This window comes from Microtus oregoni, unplaced genomic scaffold, assembly GCF_018167655.1.
Source record: "Microtus oregoni isolate MIOR12 unplaced genomic scaffold, Mior012 000007F_ref0000211, whole genome shotgun sequence".
Classification (NCBI taxonomy): Eukaryota; Metazoa; Chordata; class Mammalia; order Rodentia; family Cricetidae; genus Microtus; species Microtus oregoni.
The window spans coordinates 13219660-13243436 of NW_024543066.1; the positions used below are offsets into that span (position 1 = coordinate 13219660).

The 23777-nt window shown below is 40.4% G+C and overlaps 1 protein-coding gene across 2 annotated transcripts in view; it reads right to left on the reverse strand.

Annotated features, from left to right (window-relative positions):
* Nucleotides 1-20555, reverse strand: part of P4ha1 (prolyl 4-hydroxylase subunit alpha 1) — a 64363-nt gene extending 43808 nt beyond the window's left edge. For both annotated transcript variants that reach the window (XM_041656106.1, XM_041656107.1), the window contains exons 1-4: nt 20341-20555; nt 4059-4161; nt 3036-3132; nt 624-775 (exon numbers count right to left, since the gene is read on the reverse strand). In XM_041656106.1, the coding sequence (XP_041512040.1) occupies nt 624-775; nt 3036-3132; nt 4059-4149 (340 nt within the window). In that variant the 5' untranslated portion in view covers nt 4150-4161; nt 20341-20555. The remainder of the gene's footprint in view (nt 1-623; nt 776-3035; nt 3133-4058; nt 4162-20340) is intronic.
* Between the last annotated feature and the right edge of the window lie 3222 nt (nt 20556-23777).

Here is a 23777-nt window from a genome sequence, read left to right on the forward strand (position 1 = left end):
TTCCTGTTCAGTTTGGAAGTTTTCCACACTTTGGAGTTGTGGCTAACTGTAACTACCATGGATAAAGAGACTGTAAGGTGTCCTTTACTGCTTGCTAAAACTGGTAGCATTCTAGAGAACATATTATCTACAGATGGTTCGGTTGAACTTCTACTGTACACTACAAAATCCCTTTACCTCATTAAATTCAGGCCTGGTTTTTTTTTTTTTAACCAGAATATCAACACTCCAACTACAATTTTAATATTTTGTGTAGAAAGATTTGAGTATTAAGGTCTCTAGGTTCTTTTTTTATTTATTGCCTACGATAAGTAAAATAACTCTAAACACAATATACTAGGTAGAACACAGCTAAAACTCTTCTTTGTAACTCAATTCCCAATGTTTTTACTCTTAGAAATGAAGTTCTATTCCAAATAATCTAATCACTTCTATAGATCAAAAGGCAAAAATCACCCATTCTGTCAATAATATTAGAAGTTACTATTTTTTTTAATAAAATGCTCCAGATTTCAACTATCTCTAGTCAAACAAAACATACATGCAATAATTCAATTATAACATAAACCTCTGCTATACTAGGAATGAGTTGGTTTTGGGTTCTGAAGTCTCTGTAAACTCACCATCTGACATATCTTTGAGGATCAGATTCTCCAACTCACTCCATTCAGTGTTCAGACGCTTCATTAATTTGAATGCATTTACAGGATGTCCAACAAACCCTTCTGGGTCTTTGGTTGCCGTACTGGTTAGTCGGTCTAACTTCTCTGCCCATCTAAAGATATAAGACATAAAAGTAGTGAACTAAGCCAGGCATGGTGGCACATGCTTTTTTTTTTTGTTCCTGAAAATGTTTTTTTTTTTTCCATACAATATATTCAGATTAGTTTCCCCTTTCCCAACTCCTCTTCACTTCCCCACCAACCCAAATCTGGCACATGCTTTTAATCCCAGCACTCAGGAGGCAGAGGCAAGTGGATCCCTGTGAATTCAAGGCTAGCATGATCTAGCAAGTCCCTCCTGACTTCCTGAAAAAAAGTGTACCAAAGAAAAATTACACACAAGTAAAGAACTTGGGAAAAGTAACTAATTATAAGGTTTTCATTTAAAGATACTATCTATAATTTCTTTTTAAAGTAAAATTATAAAGACTCTAAAGCATAAGATCTTATAGATAAAAATCTAACTTAATAGAATAAAAAATACACAACTTTTCTGTTTTAGGTTATTTCTCACAAATGGAATCTCATCTTGGTCAAAGCTAAAATTTTAATCACTCAAAACTTTCATTTCCTCATAAGTTCCAAGAGGCTAAAATTATTATAATAATAAAAAGGCCCTGTCTAAATTCTGTTAAGTATGCATTTAAAGCAACTTAGACCCTAAAAACAAATTTGTACTTTTTTCTTATTTTTTTTTTGTTGTGTATGAGTGTTTTGCCTGCATGAAAATATGCTTACCATGTGCATGCCTGCTGCCTGAGGAGGCCAGAAGAGGAGATCAGATCTGGGTCTGGAGTTACAGACAGTTGGGAGCCACCTTGTGGGTGCTGGGAATTGAACCTGGATCTACTGAGAGAGTGGCCAGTGCCCTTAACTGCTGAGTCATCTTTCTAGCCCCTTACACATTTTTTTCCTTTTAAAAAAATACTGGATCTCACTATGCTGCCACTAAGGTTAGTCTTGAATTTCTGGACTCAAGAGATTTCCCTGCTTCATCCCCTGCGGTGGCAGTGAGCACTGGTACATGCCACTAAGCTTAGCCTAACTCATGCTAAAAATTTTTATTATTATTACTAATCATTATTATTATTGCTTTGTTTTATTATATTATGCAGTCTAGATTGGCCTTCATTGTGATCCTCCTGCCCCTCCCTCCTAAGTGTTGAAATTACATGTGTGTGTAACCATGTTTGGCTAATTTGTGGCAAATCTTTAAAAACTCTATGTAGAAAACAAGTTTTAAAGCAGAAACATCAGCCAGGTGCACACCTTTAATCCCAGCACTCAGCAGACAGAAGCAGGTCAATCTCAGTGAGTTTCAGTCAGCCAGTGCTACACAGTCAGACTGTCTCAAAACATGCACACACACACACCCAAATATCAATACTAAGACATTCATTAAACAAAACACAAATTCTCAGGTCAGGATTAACTATAAATTTGTGTCAATAAAATTAACATTCTAGAAAAACCACTATACACCCCCCCAAAAAACACATATAAAACATAACATTAACTGTAAGCTCTATGACAGAATCCCAGGAGTAGAACTGGAAAAACTACTCAAGCAGGTGGCTTATTTGGGACACCTACATCTTCATCCATCCATATTCTTCCTCACTGTGATGGTTAATCTGGACTGTCAACACCATTAGATTGATTAAATAGATTGAGTACAGCTTTGGGTTTATCCATGAGGTGTTTTCAGAGAAAATTAGGTAGGAAAGACATACCCTGATGTGTGCAGCATCAACACAGGCTCAGGAAGGAGGGAGCCTGCTTCCCCTGCATTCTCTGTGTGCTCCCTACTGCCATTATGTGAGCTGCTATGTTTTAATGGAATGGAACTAAGACAGCTGAACTGTCAGACAAAGTAAATTATTTTCTCCAACTAATTTTTGTCAAGTTACTTTGTCACAGTAGTGAAAAAGCTAAGTAGGGACTATGGAGATGGCTCAGGTGGGAAAGTGCTTGTTACATAAGGATGGGCACTTGAGTTCAGCTCCAACACCCACACTGACAGTGGTGTGTGCTGGGGAGGTGGAAAGAGGAAGATCCCTGAAATTAACCGGCCAACTAGCCTTGCCAGGTTCAGTTAAGAGAGCCTGTCTTAAAAAACAAGTAGATAGCAATAAAGCAAGACAACTAATGTCAACCTTTGACCTCTACCTAACACAAAGCTGACAAACATGAACCCCGACCCAGATTAACCCATTTTCCTGTGCTCACTGCTTTAGACATTTTAACTGGTTTTCATTTCCACTCTTGGTGCATTCAGGTAGAGTTGGAGCTATTGTAAGGAAACACACTTACTTTTTTATCTGTTCTAACTTGTCCTCTTCTGCTTTAATGTAATCCTTTAGTGATGTCACCAGATCTTTTTCAGTATGGATCAAATCAGTCATCTGACCTACATGGGAAGAGAAAGGTTATTAAATATTCATCAATATAAATCTTTTAGGAGGATTTAACTGGAATGGAACAGATATGCTGTAAAAGATCATTTTCCCTCATTTTTCTTTTTTTACCAGATAAACCAAATTAATCCAAATAAAAATCTAATCATGAGTTCTAGTTCTAGCTTTTGTAACTAATAAATTTTGTCAACTTAGACTATTTTGGGAAATGGTGTTTTCATTTACAAACTTAAATTAACAAATAACACTACTTTCTAAGAATTACTGTTTTTTTTCTTTATTGTCTCTGGTTTTATACCTCATCTTTTGGGTTTAAGACTAGTCAGGATCAAATTTTTGATAAAAACAAAACAAAACAAAATACAAACCACACTTGAGAAAGTTGCAAAAATGTTTAAAATTTTTTCTTTTTAAAGATTAAGAGGGCTCCTCATTTTATATACTGAAATCAAGTGTTAAGAAATGTCTACACTTCTGTTTTAGTTCTACAATTTTAGAAGGGTCAAAATGGTTAATAGAAAGAAGGGAAACATCTCACTTAACACTTCATTACACATATGAAGTATACAGAGAGGAAATTATAGACAGACACAGCTCAAACTTTCAAGTCTACTCTGAGAACAAGAAAGAACGGGAGCTCTTACCGTCTATGTACTTGCTCTGTTAAGAGTCCCACTCCACACAGAGACCCCGCCTTAATCCACATACCCAATAAAACATTGTTTTAAAAAATTGTAAAGAAGAAAAGCAGACAGACATAACCGATTTTTTAAAACTGCCTGTTTAGATAGGTAAAGGGTTTGTAAACCAAGGTCAGTCTTCAGGAATATAATGCATTTGTTTTTTTCTATTTAAAACTACAAAAACAGGTAAATTTTAAAATGTAAAACCCAGTAAGTTATAAATAGTAAAGACTTACCAATTGAAGTAAAGAAGCCTGGATGGGCTGAAGACTGAGGAAGTAGAATCCCTATCATTAAAACACACCAGATCATCTTGGAAGACTTCATGGGTTCACACACCTATAAAAACAGCACAGCAGTGAGTCTCCAGGCTAGAATTGATGGTGATTTTTATAAATCAATTTAATAACAGCTAATTTATGATCTTAGCAGAGTTAGATGCTCCATACAAGAGAAAAACTTCAACCCATTTGTTTTCCTGTTACTATTTTAAGTAGAGCAATTAAGAGCTGTGGGTTTTTTTAAGATTTACTTTTATTATTCTTAATTATATGTGTCTACACTGTGTATACAAGTATGGGTGTCCTTGCAGGTCAGAGGAATCAGATGCCCTAGAACTCCAGAACTGAAGTTGCAGGCAGTTGTAAGCCAACAGATATGGGTGCTGGGAGCAGAACTCAGATCCTCTGGAAAAGCAAAAAGTGTTCTTAACAGCTGAGGCTTTTTTATAGAATGGAAAATACTTTTCCCTTTGACTAGATCTAAAACATGAATTTTCACAACAAAAATATACTTTAAACATCACCAATATATTTTTAAAATGTCAGAAATGGCTTATAAGAAAAAATATTCAGAGCTCTTTAGCCATTCCCCCCCACCCCTCCCCAGCACTGGCTGTCCTGTAACTCACTGTTTCTGTTCTTAAGATGGGCTAACTTCTCTTACTACTATGTTCTATGTTTAAAAATCAAAAACTCTCAAGCCTAGTTAGTACACTGCTGTGATTTTCCCCTAATTCCAACCTTGTAGAAAAGCACACACCCCCCCTTTTTTCTTTTCCCATTCCTTTGTGTGTGGTGCACATGTGTGTGCATGCACAGTCTGAGGTTGACATCTGGAACCTCCCAACCACCCTTCTACATTATTCATTGAGGCAGGTTCTTTCAACCAAACCCAGAGCTCACTCACACAGCTAGTCTCTAGCCAGCTTGCTCTACAGATCAGGTCTTTGCCATCTAAGGCTGGAATCACAGGCAGACTCACACACCACGTGGCATAATGTCTGCATTCTGGGGGTCTGAACTCTGGCCCTCACAGTCCTTTAACCCCTAGAGCCTCCTGCCACCCCTGCCTCCTGTCCTCCACTGTCCCTGGGAGCAGTCTTTTCTAGTGAGGACTGCTCGTGATGAAAGGCTCTGCCTGGCTTTCACCAACTGCCCTAGCACCCTTCCTCCTTCTCATGGGCTTTCCCGCTGCTTACAGCAGTGCGGCACCACTACAGTACAACTTGCTTCAGAAGCAGGTTCCCACTGCCTAGTCTGACTTGCCAACCTAATTCTTGTCGGCATTTCTCCATCTTTCCTATGTGAATCTGTCTAAACCAACAGGCTTTTCAGAGGCCTAACTGAAACTCCCTATTTAATAAAAGCTGAAAAGTACCTTCACCTTCACTCTTAAGTTAAACCCAATAAAAATAGATCACTACAATAAAATGGCATCCTGGAAGAACTATATTTCCTCCCTCAAGTTTGCTACAAATTTCCAGATCCTTCCAGAACCACACAGTAGTGAAATACAGTTTTCTTGGCTGCCTTACAGTGATCTGGGGAAAGCTTCTAGAATGTAGCAGATGCAAGCACTTCCTCTGTTGGGCTCCTGCCAAAGCACAAGGCTTTTTCAAAACACCAGGCTGCCTGAAGAGTCTAAAATTTTCTGTATTTAATCAGATTTCTGCCATAATTTTCTTAATGAGTAAATGCCTTTTCCAGAAAAAAATTACATATGCTTTGATTATATTAACAGAAGGCTAATCATAAGTACTGTATAAATTTTTAACTCATGATAAAGTTTAGACCTATCATATAAAATCTCATTAATAAAATAAAGTGTTATTAATGGTTCTTTGTTCCCTGCCATTATTGTTAAACCTCACAATAAATCAAGAACCATTAGCTTACAGAAATAACTAAAAAGCAGCTTTAAAATGGCATTTTCCTTCCAGTAACTGTTTTTTAAAACTTTTTCTTTTAAGTGTATGGGTGTTTTCCCCTGCATGTATATAAGTGCACCACATGTACACATGGTGCCCTCAGAGGCCAGAAGAAGGAGTTCGGAATCCTTAAAAGTGGATTTATGGAGGATTCTGAGCCACCACGTGGATGCTGGGAATCAAACCCTAGACCTCTGTAACAATATCAAATGCAATAAATTGCTGAGCCATCTCTCCAGGCCCTACCCCTCTTATTTTTATTGTATGTGTACAAGTCTTTTGCCTGTGTCTGTGTAACACTTGTGTGCAGTGCCTGCAGAGGCCAGAAGAGGGCATCATACCACAGGAAACTAGAATTTACAGTGTCTCTGGAAATACTCTCCAGCCCCGAACTTTTATACTTTTAATAACTGCAGCATCTAAATAAAATCTCAAAGCACTAATAATATGAAGAAAAAAATGAAAGGAGCTAGGTGTGGTGGTGCAGGGGCAGGCAGAGCTCTGTGAGTTCAAGGCCATCCCTGTCTACATAGTGAGACGGGTCATAGTAATAAGGGGCTGGAGGGATGGCACAGGTGTTTCGAGTATGTACCGGAGCTGGAGTTACAGGTGATTATGAGGTACCCAGTGTGGGTGCTGAAACCGAATTCAGGTTCTCTAAGAGCAGAATCTGAATTCTCTGGCCTCCCATGGCACCTGTACTTACAAGCACGTGCATGCACACATACACTCACTTGTTTTTTAAATATCAGAAAACAAGGCTGGGGAAACAATTCAGTGGACAGCATGAGGACCTGGGTTTGTCCCCAGAAATGGCACCTGTAATCCCAGTGTTCTTGCGCAGAGATAGGATACAAAAACAGGAGAATCCCAGGAAACTTATAGAGTAGCTAGTCTGTATACGCAACAGCAAACAGAGGTCAGGTTACAAGCAAGGTGGATGGTGAAAACTGACACCTGGGGTTATCTTCTGACCTTTATACACTCTTGTCTTTATAAGCACACACATGCAGACACACACACATATGAAGACACACACATGGAGAGGGGTGGAGAAAAGAGAGAGAAAACATCAAAATGGTATAAAATGAATAGGTTTGTATGGGGACTGAAGTAGCCTAGTGGGTAACGGCTGCCACCAGCCTGAGGACCTGAGTTCACTTCTCAGGACCCACACGGTAGAACAAAAGTGACTCCAAGCTGTCTTCTGACCTCCAGGAGCACCACGACACACACACATACAGGCACACAAAGTGAAGTGCAATAAATGAAAATTTTAAATAAGCCTTTTTTAAATTCTACTAAGGAGTCCAGACTAAAAAGATGCTAATAGGTAAATGGATAAAGAAATTGAAAATTCAAAATAAGAAACTATGCTTAACAAAAACATGTTCAAACTTGTACATTTGTAATCCCAGCACTTAAGAGGCTAAGGTAGAAAAATCAGCAGTTCAAATCCAGCCTGTGTTATAAAGAGAAAGTGTCTCAAGCAAAACAAAAGGGAAAAAAACCTAACAATATAGCATAGCTATATGTAACAATATAACATAGCTATATGTAACTATGAAAGAAGATATGCAGAAATGAATGAGGATGTAGGAAAACATTGGGTAACTTCTCCATACACCTCTGCACATTTTGTTACTGTATGTATATATGATGCATGTGTAGGAGTGCACACATGTGGAGGTCAGAGGACAACGTTGACAAGGATCCCGGGCTCCACCTCAGGTCCTCGGCTGTGTGGCGAGTGCTTTACACACTGAGCCACCTTGTCACTTATCTATGTTTTCTGGATGCCTTAGAGCGTAAGTCTACGGCAAACCAACTACGATATGAAATAGTGAACTACAGTATCCTAGTGGCATGCCTGCCCATTCTCCTTCTTCCTAGAAATAGACACATAACCCAGAGCACTGACCCTCACCTCATGAACATAATGGTTAAGGAATGGGCTTGTAAATGGGAAAAAGCAGGTCTTCATGGAATTGTTTAACTCACACGTGAACTGTGGTCAGACCTATGACTATTTTTCCTAGTTCTGAAGTATGTATCCCACCTATAAAGGCAAAGTAACATCATAGAATCAAGTATTTCTAGCCACAGGGTCTCATTCTTTACAACTGGAGCGCTGAATCAGTGAGATACCCCAATCACTAACTTCCTAGTACACCCAAGGGAGCCTCTTTTATAACTTTTTTTCCAGGCTATTTTAAATTGGATTTTACCATTTGCAATATAAAGTCAGGTCTATATACCATTACTCCAACAACTAACAAGACAATCAAATTGTTGTTCTATAGCTATGGTCCTCAAACTGCCATATCAGAACCGTTTAAAAGTCTGAGATAGGCAGGTTAACCTGTACACATATCCAGGTGCTCAGACATTGCTGGTCTGATGGCAATACTTTGAGAGCAACTGGGTATAGGAAAACATTGAGATCACAAAAACAGGCCTCTTTCTTTAAAATGGGTTTTATACTTCAATTTATCTTTCAGAAAAACAGATCACTCTACAGAATGGTTCTGTTTCAAAACTGTATCTCATTTACCCACATTCCCTGAACAACCTAAGTGGCATGTTAATAGACATAGTTTTATTAATCACAGTTTTTTAAAAAAAGAATAATGATTTTCTTAATTATGATGTCCTACTTCCATTTATTTCTACCCTTCAAATCTACAAAAGCAAATCACTATAGAATAGAGTCAAGCTTCCCAAGAGGTAATACAGCATTAAGAAAAAGTGAGAGATAAAATTGTCTTCTGTTCTAAATCTTCAAGCATGGAACAGAATTTAAATGAGCCAACATAATTGTAATCGCTTTCATTTTGTAATATTTATGGATTTGGGTTTTTTTGAGACAGGGTCTAACTATGCAATCCAGGCTGGCCTTGAATTCCCAGACATTCCCCTACTCCTCCTCTGGAGTACTGAAGGTAATCTCTTAAAAGGAAAAAGTCCTAGGATTCCTGAGAAGACATGCAAAGAGAGGAGAGGGAGGGAAATGGAAGAAAACAGAATAGAAGGCCCAAGAAGATCACAGCTGCCAAGATAAACTTGATACTGTAGCAATAAAAATAATTTCTTGAAAATAATTTATGAACCTGATGCAGCAGTACAGACATGTAATCGCAATACTTACAAGGCTAAAGCAGGAAGACTGCAAATCTGAGAACAGCCTGGGTTACATAATGAGTTCTAGGCCAGTCTAAGCTACATAGCAAAAGCACAGGTCAAAAAAGAAAAGGAGGCCGGGCGGTGGTGGCGCACGCCTTTAATCCCAGCACTCTGGAGGCAGAGGCAGGAGGGATCTCTTTGAGTTCGAGGCCAGCCTGGTCTACAAGAGCTAGTTCCAGGACAGGAACCAAAAGCTACAAAGAAACCCTGTCTCGAAAATCCAAAAAAGAAAGAAAGAAAGAAAGAAAGAAAGAAAGAAAGAAAGAAAGAAAGAAAGGGAGGCGATTACTGGTTAGACAGTAGATTCGTGAATTTTCATTATACAATCCTGTAACATGTTTACTGTGAATGTTATATTTTTTAAACTGTAAGTGGGAAAAGAGTAGAAGCACCCTTACTGGAAGACACTTTCTCAGGTAGGCCTGGATAAAAATACATTGCTATCTACTAACACTTAACTTTTCTGTCGTGCTTCTTCCAGGCAAAGTCCAGCCCCACACATCAAGTCAATCAAACCTAGGAAATAGTTCTCCTACACTACACTGAAGACATTTACACTGTTATAAGCATTCATTGAGTTTCAAAGTACACGTTATTTGATGGATTACTAGAACAGGGGGTCTGGCAGATACTTTATTATCCTTTCAGTCTCTTATATTTCTCCTAAAAAAGTTGCAACATTTTAAGAAAATTCCTTTTTCCCAGACACATCACCCAAATCTTAATGGATATGAAAGAATGCTTGATATTCTAATCTAAACTTTGCCTGACATTAAGAATTTTCCATGAGGCTCCTTTTAGGTCTCTCCACGCCTCCCATACAGGCTTCAAAGCTTTTAAAACGCTCCCGCAGTTCTCACACTGCTTGTTCTCCTGGCTTCTGTGTTCACCTTTAATCTTGTACAGTTCACAACCAACACCAATACTGGTTCCTAACGATGGCTACTACAATGTGCTGTGTAACTGGACTTGGCATCCTTTCCCATTCAAGTAGAACATGTTTTCTGAAACAACTAAGCAGTTACTAAAAGAACTAGCTAAATTTCTAATCTTCCTTCTAACCCCACATCAAACTGCCATTTGTCTTTAACTTTACTCTATAAATTTCCATCATGCTTGGACAATTGTTTTAATGCTATGATCAGATTTTTAATAAAAATGTAGGACTATTAAAATGGTATTGTTCTTGACTTTTAGACATCCTGTTTTATTTAGAGAAAGAGTCTTTCTGTTTTTTTTGTGTCTTTTTTTGTTTTTTATTGTTGTTGTTTGGTTTCAAGACAGGGTTTCTCTGTGTAGCTTTGGAAACTGTCCTGAACTCGCTCTGTAGACCAGGCTGGCCTCAAACGCAAGAGATCCACCTGCTTCTGCCTCCCACGTGCTGGGATTAAGGGCGTGTGCGACCGTCGCCTGGTAAGACAGGGTCTTTCTAAGTAGCCCTGGCTGTCCTGGAATTCACTGTATAGACCATGCTGGCCTTGAACTCATGGAGATCCACCTGCATTTGCCTGAATGCTGGGATTAAAGGGGTATCCACCACATCTGGCTTAGATGCCTGTTTTAAACTCAACAATAGATTTTTTTTTAAATGGTTTCAAGCACCTTGGAAACACATAGGCATTTCCTGCCAGGTGTGGTGCCACACACCTAAAATTCAAGAGACTAAATGCAAGAGACTAAAGCAGTAAGATTATGAGTTCTAAAACAGCATAAGGGAGCGTGAGTGTGTGTGTATATCTTGTCTCAAAACATGCTTTTCTTAATGTAGAAAAAAAGCCAGAGTTCTTTCCCCAGGATAGAGAGCCTAAAAATGTCATTATAAGTAATATTATGAGCATTCTAAGTTAATAAGATTCATCAATAATGTCTACTTTATTTGGTGGTCTTTTAATAGGAAAGAGAATAAGCAAGGTGATAAAACATGAGGCTAAAAGTGACCACCACCAAGTAATTTAAAAAGCAGTATTTCAGGGGTAGAGAGGTAATCCAGCAGTTAACAGCACTGGCTGTTCTTCCAGAGGACCTGGACCTGATTCCCAGCATCCATATAACCACTTGCCATCTGTAACTCCAGTCCCAGGGGATCCAACACCCTCTTCTGGCTTTTTCAGACACTACACATATGGCATACAGACGTACAATCAGGCAAAACACTGACACACAAAGTAAAATAATTTTAGAAATGTCTTAGGCTTATAAAAATAACAAAAAACCCAAATAATTTCAACTAAGGATGGCGTCAGGCACACAGAAGACACGTAAGAAATGCCAAAGGTGGGACAAGACCTATAGCTGGACTTGTTACCAAGGTGTTTTGAGGGACGTGGGAAAGAAAACAAAGACTTGTAGATATGGAAAAGAGGCCAGCTCAACTCAAAGATCACTAGAAATGAGATGCAGACTATATTTTAAGAGGGAGCAGAGAGTAGAAAGAGGTTGTAGAAAGAAAGAAACATTAAATTATGCATGCAATGTTTGACATTGCTTATGGATCCTGCTGTACACAAACAGTTTTCTAAAATTTCTCTTGCAGATAAAACCAAGATGCCAGGTGTGGTGGCATACACCTGAAATCTCACACCAGGAGGTAGAGGCAAGAGTTTGGGGCCAACCTGGTCTACATAGTGAATTCTGGGCCAGCCAGAGCTACACAGTTGAGACCTTGTCTCAAAACAACAAAACACCAGCAAATAAGCAAAGAGAACCAATAGTCCTTGCACTCAGAAGACTGAATCAGTAGACTTGAGTTCAAGGCTCACCTGAATCTACAGAGTCCAAAGTTGCCAGCCTCAACTATACAATAAGACCCTGTCTCAAAAAAAAAAAAACCCTACATACAAAGACTACCCTCCCTGCCCCCATTTTGAGTATAATTAAGCAACTGTTTTAGACTTCTTTATATAGATTTACTTTTTAGCTGGCCAAAATGAACTGAACTGAATGTGTTAACATTCAAGCAGCTGAGACGGAAAAATTCTGAGTTCAAGACAATCTGGTCTGTGACTTTGTCTCAGAATTCTTGGGGTTTTTTTTTTTTTGTTGTTGTTGTTTGTTTGTTTGTTTTCAATGTAACCGGCCATGTTTGTGTGCGAACTCTGTTTTGTTCACTGACTATCTTTTTCTAATGCCATACTGTCTGGAGTATGGTAGCTCTTTTCAGGGCTTTTCACTTTCCCATCAACTTCAGAAGCAGCTTATCAGCTGCTGTTAAGTATACTTCTGGGATATGGGCTGGTTTGGGAAGAATTAGAATCTGATAATACTCAGTTTTCCAATCCAAGAAGATGGTACAACCAGAGTTTTGTAATTTTCAACATACTCACATTATGAATCATTTACTCACTATAGAATTATGTACAATTCAGAATTGTGAAGTTGCAAGTTTCTGGTGCTATGAAGATGGTAATTTTTCATTTAATTACCAGTTGTTCAGTACCAGTTAAGTAGAAACACAACTGACCATTGTATATTGACTTTCTATCCTGTAAACTTGCTGAATGCACTCATTTTGGAGGACTTTGCTTTTTGAAACAAGATCACCTGTAGCCCAGGCCAACATCAAGCTCAAGTAGCAGACAATGACCTTGAAACTGAATCTTCCTGCCTCTCCCTCCCAGGTGCTCGAATTAGAGGCACAAGCCCTCTAGAGCTTTTTTAAATTACCTTTCAGATCTTTTACTTAGATATGTTGTCTGAGAATAGTGCTAATTCTTACCTCTTAAAGCATACTGTTAAAAAAAAAAAAAAGAGAGAGAGACAAGCCAACAACTTGGAGAGAGGGGACTAATTCCTTATCACTTATGTTCTAGTTATTCTGCTCCTAGATATTAACGGGGGGGGGGGGGGGAGTATATGCCTCTACAAAGAAATTTACACAAAAGCTCACAAAACACAGAAACCCCATGGCATATGTGTGAAGGTCAAAGGACAGCCTGAAATTGGTTCTTCTTCCACCATGTAAATCAGGGGATACAACTTAGGTCACTGAAGTTGGTAGCAAGTTCCTTATCCTGCTGAGCGCCATCTTGCTAGCCTTGAATGAGTAAAATCTTGTGTAGATTTAAAAAAATATGGATGGAGGAATTCATGTCACAGATACTGAAGGACAATCTATAACCACTTCATCATTAAATAGGCATCATCCCTAACACCAATCTATTAATATCTGTCCTTTTATACCCACGGATAAGTACAGTTTTCACCCCTCATCAAGGAAAGTTCTCTTAGCAACAGACAAAGACCATTACAGAAAACCACAACCAATCAAAGCAGAGTTGTGGATCCCAGTCCCAGTCGATATATCAAAAAAATCACTCCTGCATCTAAGGCTCAAGGAACATTGCCCAAAAGGGGTCAGAAAAATTGTAAGAGCCAGAGCATCAGGGAATTTGCTGTGAGACTATCTCCTAGTGAAGATAGTCAGAAGCTACCCCCATAACTCTCAATCAATATGACTTACCCAAATGTGATCTGAGCAAAGACAACACCAAGGGACAGGATATGGGGAAGCCCTACATAAAGAGCTATAGGCAACTAAGAAATGCTAAGAGCAAGAGAAATGTCTTCCCCAGGGAAGAGCACATCAGTTGGTTACCCAATACCAAGTGGTCAGCCCTGAAAACACACACAAGCAATGACAATTGATGAAAAGAAGAGACTATGAATTTGAAAAACAAGGAATGTGTCGGAGGATTTGGATGGAGGAAAGAGAAATGTTGTAATTATATTAGAATATCAAAAAAATTTTCTAAGTTAAAAAACATGAGGTCCCAGGCAGTGGCACACACACATCTTTCATCTCAACACTCAGGAGGCAGAGGCAGGGGGATATTTGTGAGTTCAAGGCCAACCTTGAGTTCCAGGACAGTCACATGGTTCCAGGGCTATACAGTGAAACTCTGTTTCAACCCCCACCCCCATTAAAAACTGTGTGAGGGAATTTATTTGATCAAAGACCAAGAACAAAGGTCAACATGGTAAGTCCTGTTTGGAGCCCTAAATTCATCAAGTAGGGTTTACAAACACTATAGATTCTTGATTTTAGAGAACTGGATATGAAAGTCCAATTAACATAAAATTAAGAGTAAAAGAGAAGTCTTCAGCCTATTTAAAATGAATTCATATTTACTAGATATTTCTCAAACAGACATCTAAATACATGTAACTGTTTTCCATTCTATTTCAAACTAGAGATTATAATTCTTTCAGCACAGTAATCAACACATAGCATTACATAAAAAATGTTTACCTATCAAAATACAGAACCAAAGACACCTTCAAAACAGTGTCTCTAAAATCCAACACTAGTTCATCTCAATATATGCCTTAACACACTCTGCATACCAGAGGGACAAATTCCTATATGGGCGTCCTATTACTCAAATATTTTCCCAATACAAAAGGTTTTGTACTCTCTCATCTCTGGACATTACTGATTCTGTGAGAAGATGGGCAAGTAACTAGAGAGTACAAATCCCCTCTATCCTCTTAATGAATGGGTTTAGCTTCAAAGCCCAGGTACACTTCACCAAACTTAATCTCTCTCAAGGCTATCCTACAAAAGTGCCTTTGGGTGTTTTGTTTTGTTTGAAGTAGGGTTTCACTATGTAGCTGAGACTGGCCTTAAACTTGAGATACTCCGGCCTCTGCCTCTGGAGTGCTGGGATTACCTGTCTTAAATTTTCTTTAGACTGGCCTACCTCTTCTCTTCCTAGCTTTCAGTTCCCTCTTTTCCAACACCTTTATTAAGTTCCCAAGATGGGGAAAGGCATACTAATTTAAGATCACATACACTAGTGCTGAGCACACAGTTCAGCAGCTCGAAGCATACTGCTCTTACAGAAGACCGGGGTTTGATTCTAGCACTCCTATGGTGGCTCTGTAACTCCACTTCCAAGGGTTCTGACCCCGCCGCCTTTTCTGGCCTCTGCAAGGACCGCACACAAAGATATATGTACAGGTAAAACACCCTTACACATACAATAAACATAATAAATCTTTTTATAAGATCACATATACTAGAATAAAAGAAAATGAACTCAGTTGCAAAAGATGTGAATGACTCCAAATATGTAACTTCATCCAGAATTTTATTTAACTCATTTTTAATGTGAAGGGAAACAACGGCATCATGTTGGCAGGTGAAAAGCTTCCATGTTCTATGAGACACTTTCTGCGACTACTGATTTTCCCCCAGGCTATGAACAATTTAAATATGATCATTAGGCTGGGGATGTACCTCAGAAGTAAACGTACAGGGCATTAAATCTGATACCTACCAACACCATTTTTTAAAAAATTAAATAACAACGATTGAGTCTATGACAATTAAGACCTCTAGTTCAATGTTGAAATTATTTCATTACCCGAGCCAGTCAGGCTGGTAATCAAGGACAGAGTAACATGAAATGTCAGTCAAGAGAATGGACAACCTGCATCCTAGCGCTGCCACTTAACCAAAGAGACCTTTTTGAATCTTTTATTTGTAAAATGGAGCTGATTATCAAAGTACCTCTCAGAATTTCCTTAAAAGTGAAGTTCGAAGGCACAGAGAATGTGGCTCAGTGGAAAAAGTACTTGCTTAGCATGCACAAAACTCTGGTTCAATCCCCAGAATAGAGGAAGGAGACACTAGGAGTAGAGACAAGTTACATACGTGTATATAAAACTACACAGTGATTTCCAGGACAGCCAGAGCTACATCATGATAAGAGTGTCTCAAAAATAAAAAATATTTTCTGGAGCACTTTCTAAATTATTTTAGTACCCAGTACAATGATTGATTCTATGGTTTGGATATGCCTTTAAACCGCAAAGGTTCATGAGTTGGAAGTTTAGTCTCCCAGGGTGGCTGTAGAGGGGAGTGGGAGTGCAAGGGTGTACACATGCCACAATACACAAGTAGGAGGTACAGGAGTCAGGTCTCTCCCCTAGTAAGTGGGTCCTGAGGCTTGAACTCAGGTTTCCAGGCTTGGTGAGAAGTGTCTTTACTGAGCTATCTCATCACCCAAATGGTAGAACTTTTAAAGTTTTTCTTTTGTTATTAAGATTTTAAAATGTAATAAAAAAGATTTTAAAATGTTTATATGTATTCTGGCCACATGTATGTATGTGTAACACATACATGCCTGGTATCCTCAAGGTTCAGAAGAGTGTGCATAAGATCCTCTAGAACCGCAGTAACTGACAACTGTGAGCCCCCATGTAGGTGTTGGCAATCAAACTCAGGTCTTCTCAAGAGTGGCAAGTGCTCTTAACCACTGAGCCATCTGCCCAGCCCCAGTGGTAGAACTTGTAAGAGGTGGGGACTACTAGGAGGTCAAGTCCCTGGGGACACCATTCTCAGAAGGGTCTACCGAAGTGGTTAAATTGCTAAGACAACACTCTTAGAAGGGATAACGCTGCTTCAGGGTGCATCCATTCTCTGAAGAGGAGACTATTAGGGAAAGTGAACCGCACCCCTGCATCTATCTGGTTTCCCTTTCAAATACACTCTTACCATTGTGAAGCCATCTCTTGTGAGGCCATCCCCAGAGCTGACCAGACGTGAGAGCCACGTTTGTAAGACTTCCAGATTCATGAACTAACAAAACTCTTTTCTTTTTGTATTATCCAGCCTTGAGCATTTTGTCATAACAGAAAAATGACTAATACAAGGCTGGGCATGGTGGCATATGCCTTTAATCCCAGCATTTGGGAGGCAGACACAGGCAGATCTTTTTAGTCTGAGGAGTTCCAGGTCAACCAGGGCTACCATTGTGAGACTCTTTCTTAAAACAATAATTACAGAGATGAAAACAAAACCAGTTAAAGTTATACAACCATCAAAACAAATGAAACAAGCACGGAATTAAAGTCTTCCCTTTATATTATTTATAACTGCTCAAATGTACACTACCAGAAGGATGATATATTAATTTGATTTACTATTACTAAGAAAATTGTAAGCAACCAAAACATGGACACATTTATAAAAACAGGAAGCAGAAGAAATCTAAGGCAGAATTTATTCTGATGATAGTTATGTAAGAAGCATGAATCTTAGTACTGTATTTTTAGCCAACATTCAGCCAAATATACTAACAGTCATTCTAAGCATCCAAATGAAGACAAAAAAAGGAATTTGCTTCAAAACTTCTGAGACTCTTTTTAAATTTTTTTTTTTTTGGCTTTTATTCAGGCATAATATCTATCTGGCTAAAAGAAAACTAATGACAGAATAGCTCCAATTTATATAAGAACATTTCACTGATTTCACATATGTAAGCACCCATTTTATCTGGCTTGTCTCACATATGCATGTTTATACACATGTGCCATAGATGGTTTAATTGTAAGATTTAGGATCTTACCACAAAAAGACAATAAAATTAAATGCCAAAAACCATTCAAGTTATTTCTCTTATCTTCATGCTTATTCCACCTTCAAAGTGTTACAATATTGGGGGAGAGGAAGGACAAGATATGACATACTTTTTCTGACTTACAATATAGCAATTCAACAATTCTAAAAACTTATTTTGTTAAAAGCACTTTCAGCAAAAGTTTATTAGAACCATCTACATACTTGAATGAAGTTGACATCTCAACTCAACTTTCTGAAATAATTAAGACTGCTCAAGAAGCCTAGATATTCTTGAATAGTAGCTTCACATCTTTTATTTTTTTAGGAATTCTTATAATAGAGAGTTAATGGATGGGAGCATGAAATGGTATATAAAATTAGCCGGGCAGTGGTGGCGCACGCCTTTAGTCCCAGTACTCAGGAGGCAGAGACAGGCGGATCTCTGTGAGTTGGAGGCCAACCTGGTCTACAAGAGCTAGTTCCAGGACAGGCTCCAAAGCTACAGAGAAACCCTGTTTCGAAAAACAAAAACAAAACAAAATGGTTTACAAAATTATATATAAATACATATATTTGTATTTCCTGATTTAGGCCCCCACTTTCCTGAGGGCTTTCAAGGGGTTTCATGGCCTCAAAACAGTTTGAAAACCATTCTGGATCTCACGGATTGGTCTAAGAACAATAATTACACCCCAGGTTAGTCATCTATTAAAAACAAAGCATTCCTTCCATAGAAACTAAGGTTCACAAACTTCATGGCTTTCCCAATTCCTACCACATACCTGGCATCAACACAAATGTTTCAAATTAGCTATTCCATGAATCATGCTGCTTGTCAATATTTAACTCACGTTGAAGCAACAGAGAAATAATAGCATCTCTACCACAGCTATAAGGCTCACCTGCAACAGTGGTAATACACAGCTGACCTAAAACTTTTTCCTTCAATATTTATTTTTTATAATAATTATAAGTTGCGTCTGTTTTTCACCTACTTTGCTAGCTGAGTAACCAATCGACAAACCGCCCAATCCTTTTATATCACAGTCCCTGCTTCCAGTATCTCAAATAAAACCCATCTCAGTGTAACAATGGAAATAGTCTCTTCCTTAGCCTGGAAATCCAAAAGGCATTTGTCCTCAAAAAACATCAGACACAATATTCCAAAATCAAAGTGTCATGACCTTTTAAAGTAATAAAAAAAAAATCTATGCTTCCTATAGAAAGAAAAAGGTAAAACTTCAATTCATATTTAACGCTCTGAAATGATATTCAGGCTAAAACCCAAAGTTAAAGAAAAATCAGAGGTTGAGAGGAAAAAAAGAAATCACCGCTATTCATATTTCAAATCACGACAAATTCAAGCGCGGCCACTTTCAGCTTCTTTACTACCTGCTGCTTAAAAATCTATCTTCTCCATAGAAATAATCAAATAATCCTTTTATGTATTTTAAAATTAATTTCCAATGTTCCTACTAAGCAGGCGTGACTTTTTTAAACATGATTATTTTAGGAAAAGACTAGCTCCATTCATAAGCTACATCTAAACCTGAGAAGGGAAATACGTTTTTTCCCCCCTCAACCTTAAAAAAAAAAAAAAGGCAAAGAGTCCATGAAAGAACACTGCTGCCACGTCTCCCCCCTCCCCCGCTCACGGAGCCGCTAATCCATCCCTCCAGAGCGCATTCCAAGGAAAAGTCCAAGAGCCACAGCTCTCTGAGGAACAGTTAAGTTGAAAGAACTGGCGAGTCCCTTTTAATTTTTTCCCCCCAGGTTCTAAAAGAGGCCCAGTAGCTTCTCCATTTCTCTCTTTGGGAGGCTCTGCCCTATAACCAACGGTGCAAACATCCAAGAGTCCTCATTCCGTGCGGCCCTCTGAAGATGTTAGCGTTCTAAAAGCTGCATTTGTATGAAGTTCCCACTCTTGAAACAGTCTCCTATTTATCGTACCATCCTTCCTCCCCCTACACCTACACACACACACACAATCACAAAACTCAAATTAAAATGCTCACACAACCACGGAAGGTTTGACTGAAATGAACTGACTTTTCGACCCTACAAGGGGAGGGTCATGGGGTGAGCGGAACGAGAGGAGGGGGAGAGAAGGACGAAAGGGAGAGAGGGAGAGAGACGGATTCACGCGCCCTTAAATGATTCCCGGGGATGAAGAGGAAGGAAGAAGCCAGCTTCCCCAGCTGTGAATGACAGCAACTTCTCCGCTCCAGCAGCTCACGTCCCCGGGCTATGTCTAACTGCTGAGGCAGCACCGCGACGCGCCACAGACAAGTTCAGTTCTAACTTTTGAGTAGGTCCCACTTCCCAGCTTCACTTTGCAAAAGTTAAAAAGAAAAAGGCGGGGTGCCTCAGCCCCGGCCGCAAGCTTTCTCCGATGCCACATGCTAACCATCTGCCGCTGTGGCCACCCAGACCCCCGCCCGCCCTCGCCTTCCCCCAACTTTGTAGGGAGGACCAGCACCGCGCGCGACCCAAGTCAACAGGGAGGCAGGCTGCCCGGGATGGAACATTCAAGAAGGTCCCAGTCCTGGGGCGGGGCAGAAGCTACTGCAGCCCTAGCCAGAGGCAGGACGGGGGCGGCGAGGGAAGCCGGGCGAGCGGCGGGAAGGTTGGGCCTCGGGGGTGCGGGGCCGAGTCCCCCTCGGAGAGACCCGGGGGCGGCGGTGGGAAAGGGCAGCAGAGCCCCCGCCGCCCAGGGCGAGGGGGTCCCCGGCTGCCCGCGGGGAGGCCGGCGTCGGTCCCCAAGGTCCGAGGAGAGCCTCACCTGGACAGCGGGCCGTGCGTGAGGGCGGCGACAGCTCGGGTCCGGTTGGTCCTGTCGGGTCCCGTCGCCTGCGCTCCGGTGGCTACCTCCCAGCTACCCTCTGCCTGCTGGCGGTGCGACTGGGCGACAGAGGGAGCCCATCAGCCCTTTTATAAACCCCAGGCCTGCGCCGGCGCGCCGGGGAAAGGACGGCCCCAGCCCTCGCTACGTGCGTTCGGTCACACCAGCGCCCTCGCCACTGCGCAGGCGCGCGCCGCCGGTCTCCCACCCACCCGGAGTCGCCCCGGCCCGAGGAGTTCCAGGCCCAGGCAGGCCCACGCGAGGACGCAGTGCGCCTGCCCAGAGCTCCCGCCACGCCGCCGTTACCGTGGTTACCACGGTTCCCCCCCCCCCTCCCTCCCCCAGTTCCTGGTTCAATTTAGCGCCTTCGTTTCAGGGTCAGCGTTCGGTCTCCGAGCGTCGAAGTCTTCAGAACGGACGTGTGTAGAAAATTAGGAGAGGCTTATAAGAGTGTAGAAACCAACGCGGAGTCGTGGAGAAGGAAATGAGACGGTGCGTCCCGGCAGGCGGTCGGGGCTCTCTTGGCCCATACGGCTTTTTGGGTTGATAAATGCCTATTTACACGTTGAAACACGAGGATTTCGCCCTGTCTCCCACCTGTATACTTAATCAGCGAATAATAGATTGAAGTCGAGCATCATCTGGGTTTAAATCCCGACCCAGTTTTGTCTAAGGTTGGGCTTTAGCTTGCCTGTATCTTAGGCTCTACATCTGCAAAGGAATATCGTATTATTTATTATCTGTCTCCTAGGATGTCTGCAGAATTAAACACGATATTGAATGAAAAAGCGCTTACTTAGCACATGCCTGGGATTCAAGGAGAACTTGGAAAGTTACATAATGGGAGCAGGGGTGTGCCAGACTGAGCTTTTGAGCATTTGCCGACCATGGAAGAAGGCCTTAGATTTTGTTACCTACACCCAGACAAACCCACACAAAACAAACGAGCATCAACAACAGTAAAACAGTTTGAGATATGGCATAACCGCTGAGAGTTAGGTTCCCAGCACCCATGTGGGGCCACTCACAGAGGCCAGTAACTCCCGCTCCAGGGGATCTAACACCTCTGCGCCTTCAAGAGCACTTGTATTTACCCACACAACTCGCACACACGGTTAAAATTAATAAAAGTAAATCTTTAAAAACAAAACACGGTTGAGCATGCTGTCAGAGGCACTAACTGTTGTGTTTGACCTTGGTCCTGGTTTTAAAGAAAGCCTTAGAAGTGGAAGAAAGGACAATGCGGGAGATAATTTACCTGTCAGTGAAAGAATAACTTCCCTAAGACTTGTTATTCATTAAAAACTGTCTGTAAAGGTCTCCTTGTTTGCTAAAGTATGGAACTTATTGACACTTATCTGGGAGGTGGCCTTGACTGGGGAGATAAGTACTCCAGTCACCCAAAAGTAATGGTTTCTGAATTTGTGGTTCTGCAAGTCTAGTCAGGGTCAATAATTTTTGTAGGAAGGTTTTGATTATTTCACTCCAATGACAACACAGCTGAATTTTCCAGAGACTACAATGCCTTTGTCATAGTTTAAGGGTAGAGCATATCCCAACCAAGCCAGAAGTAAAAGAATTTACAGAAATCAAAACAAAAATATCGCATTGATACTTTTAAATGTTTTATAACAAAAAAGCTATTCTTTTAACTTGTAATATAATTGTTTTAAGATATATTAATAAAAGTATTTTACATGACTTTTTCACTACAGTAAATACTGACAGATATGATCCATATAAAAACTCCTGTAATTCTTCATGTGTTTTATGAGTCAAGGGCCAAAGAATGTCTCTCCAGACCCTGAGGTCAGCTGGGAAAACTTCACCTTCAGGAATTTGCCTTAGCAGTGCTTTCTTCCATGACCCTAGAAAGGGTCTTAGCAACATGTCTATATGACCGTATACTTTTATAAACTTTGTAAAAAAGTAAGATATTTTTACTGTTCTCGTTCATCCTCCTCAGTGACTTCCTCTCTTCCTCTTGACTAAAGGTGTTGGAGTAGCTGGCAGGCATCTAAAAATTTTTTGCTAAAATTGAACTAGGGTAACATTTGGTTTGAGTTTAGTAAGATTTATTTTTGTAGCCTGGAGCCTCTTTTCTATGTGGTTAGGATATTGCCAGCTGTCCCAAGCTTCCAAGAATACTCTCCCCACCCATTGTGCCAGCCCTCCCGGTATTATGAAAGAAAGGTGTAAGACCAGACCTCTTATCGGTACGTGAATGGAAGCTTTGTTCTAGAGTCAAAAATGTGTGACCTGGAATGTGCACCTCAGTAGCAGATTGCTTGGCAGCTTGTGTGATGCTATTGGTTCAGACCCCAGCACTGCAAAAAGAAAATAATAAAATTGGGAAGATAGCGGAGGAAAAGCAGGATTGAAATTAAGGGAGCATGAAGCTGATCTATGGCACTTTCTCCATGTGTGTGTGACTTTATTTTTATTTGGGTTTTTTGAAACAGGGTCTCACACTATAGGCTACCATAATGGAAAGATACTATGTAGCTAGCCTCAAAATTGTGATACTCCTCTGCCTCAGTCCTTAAATTGGCAAGTTCCTTTTAATTTTTTTCAGATCAGTTCCTAAAAGAGGACCCAGCAGCTTTTCCATTCCTTTCTGTGGGAGGCTCTGCCCTCTAACCAATGGTGCAATAATCCAAGAGTCCTCATTCCATGTGGTCTGCTTAAAATGTTAGGGCTGGGATTACAGGAGCTGCCACCAATCGGGCTTGGTGGGTACTATTTTAAGTTAAAGATTGAATGTTTATCAGTGCATAGTTTAAAAGGACGTCCTCTCCTTCTAGATTTTAAAAGACGGCAAACTAGAATGCTGCCCATTTGGAGAAATCTGATGTGCCCCCAATTTTTTCAGTCATTAGAGTAAACAAACTGTTGGTGATGTCTCCAGGTTTAATGACAATCCTAGAGTTTATATGATGTTATCAAGATGTTCTAAACGGGCTAGTTATAAACACTGGCTGCTCTTTCAAAGGACTTGGGTTTGACTCCTGGTTCCCACAGATCAGTTCCGGGTGGTGGCTCACAATGACTGTGACTCCAGGGGATCCACCACCTTGTCTGGGTCTCCAAGGACAACAGACAGGAACATTGTGAGCAGAATGCACACAATTCTAAACTATCTCTATAGAAACCTTTCGCCACTTATCACATTAGGAGACAAAGAGACCAGGCAGAGGTGGTCCAAGCCTTTAATCACAACCACAAGGGAGGGTGGATCTCTGTGAGTTCAAGGTCAGCCTGGTCTACCGAGAGAGTTGAGAGAGTTGCAGGATAGCCAAGGCTATATAGAAAGACACTGTCTCAAAGAGAGAAAGAGAGAGAAAGAGAGAGAGAGAGAGAGAGAGAGAGAATATCAA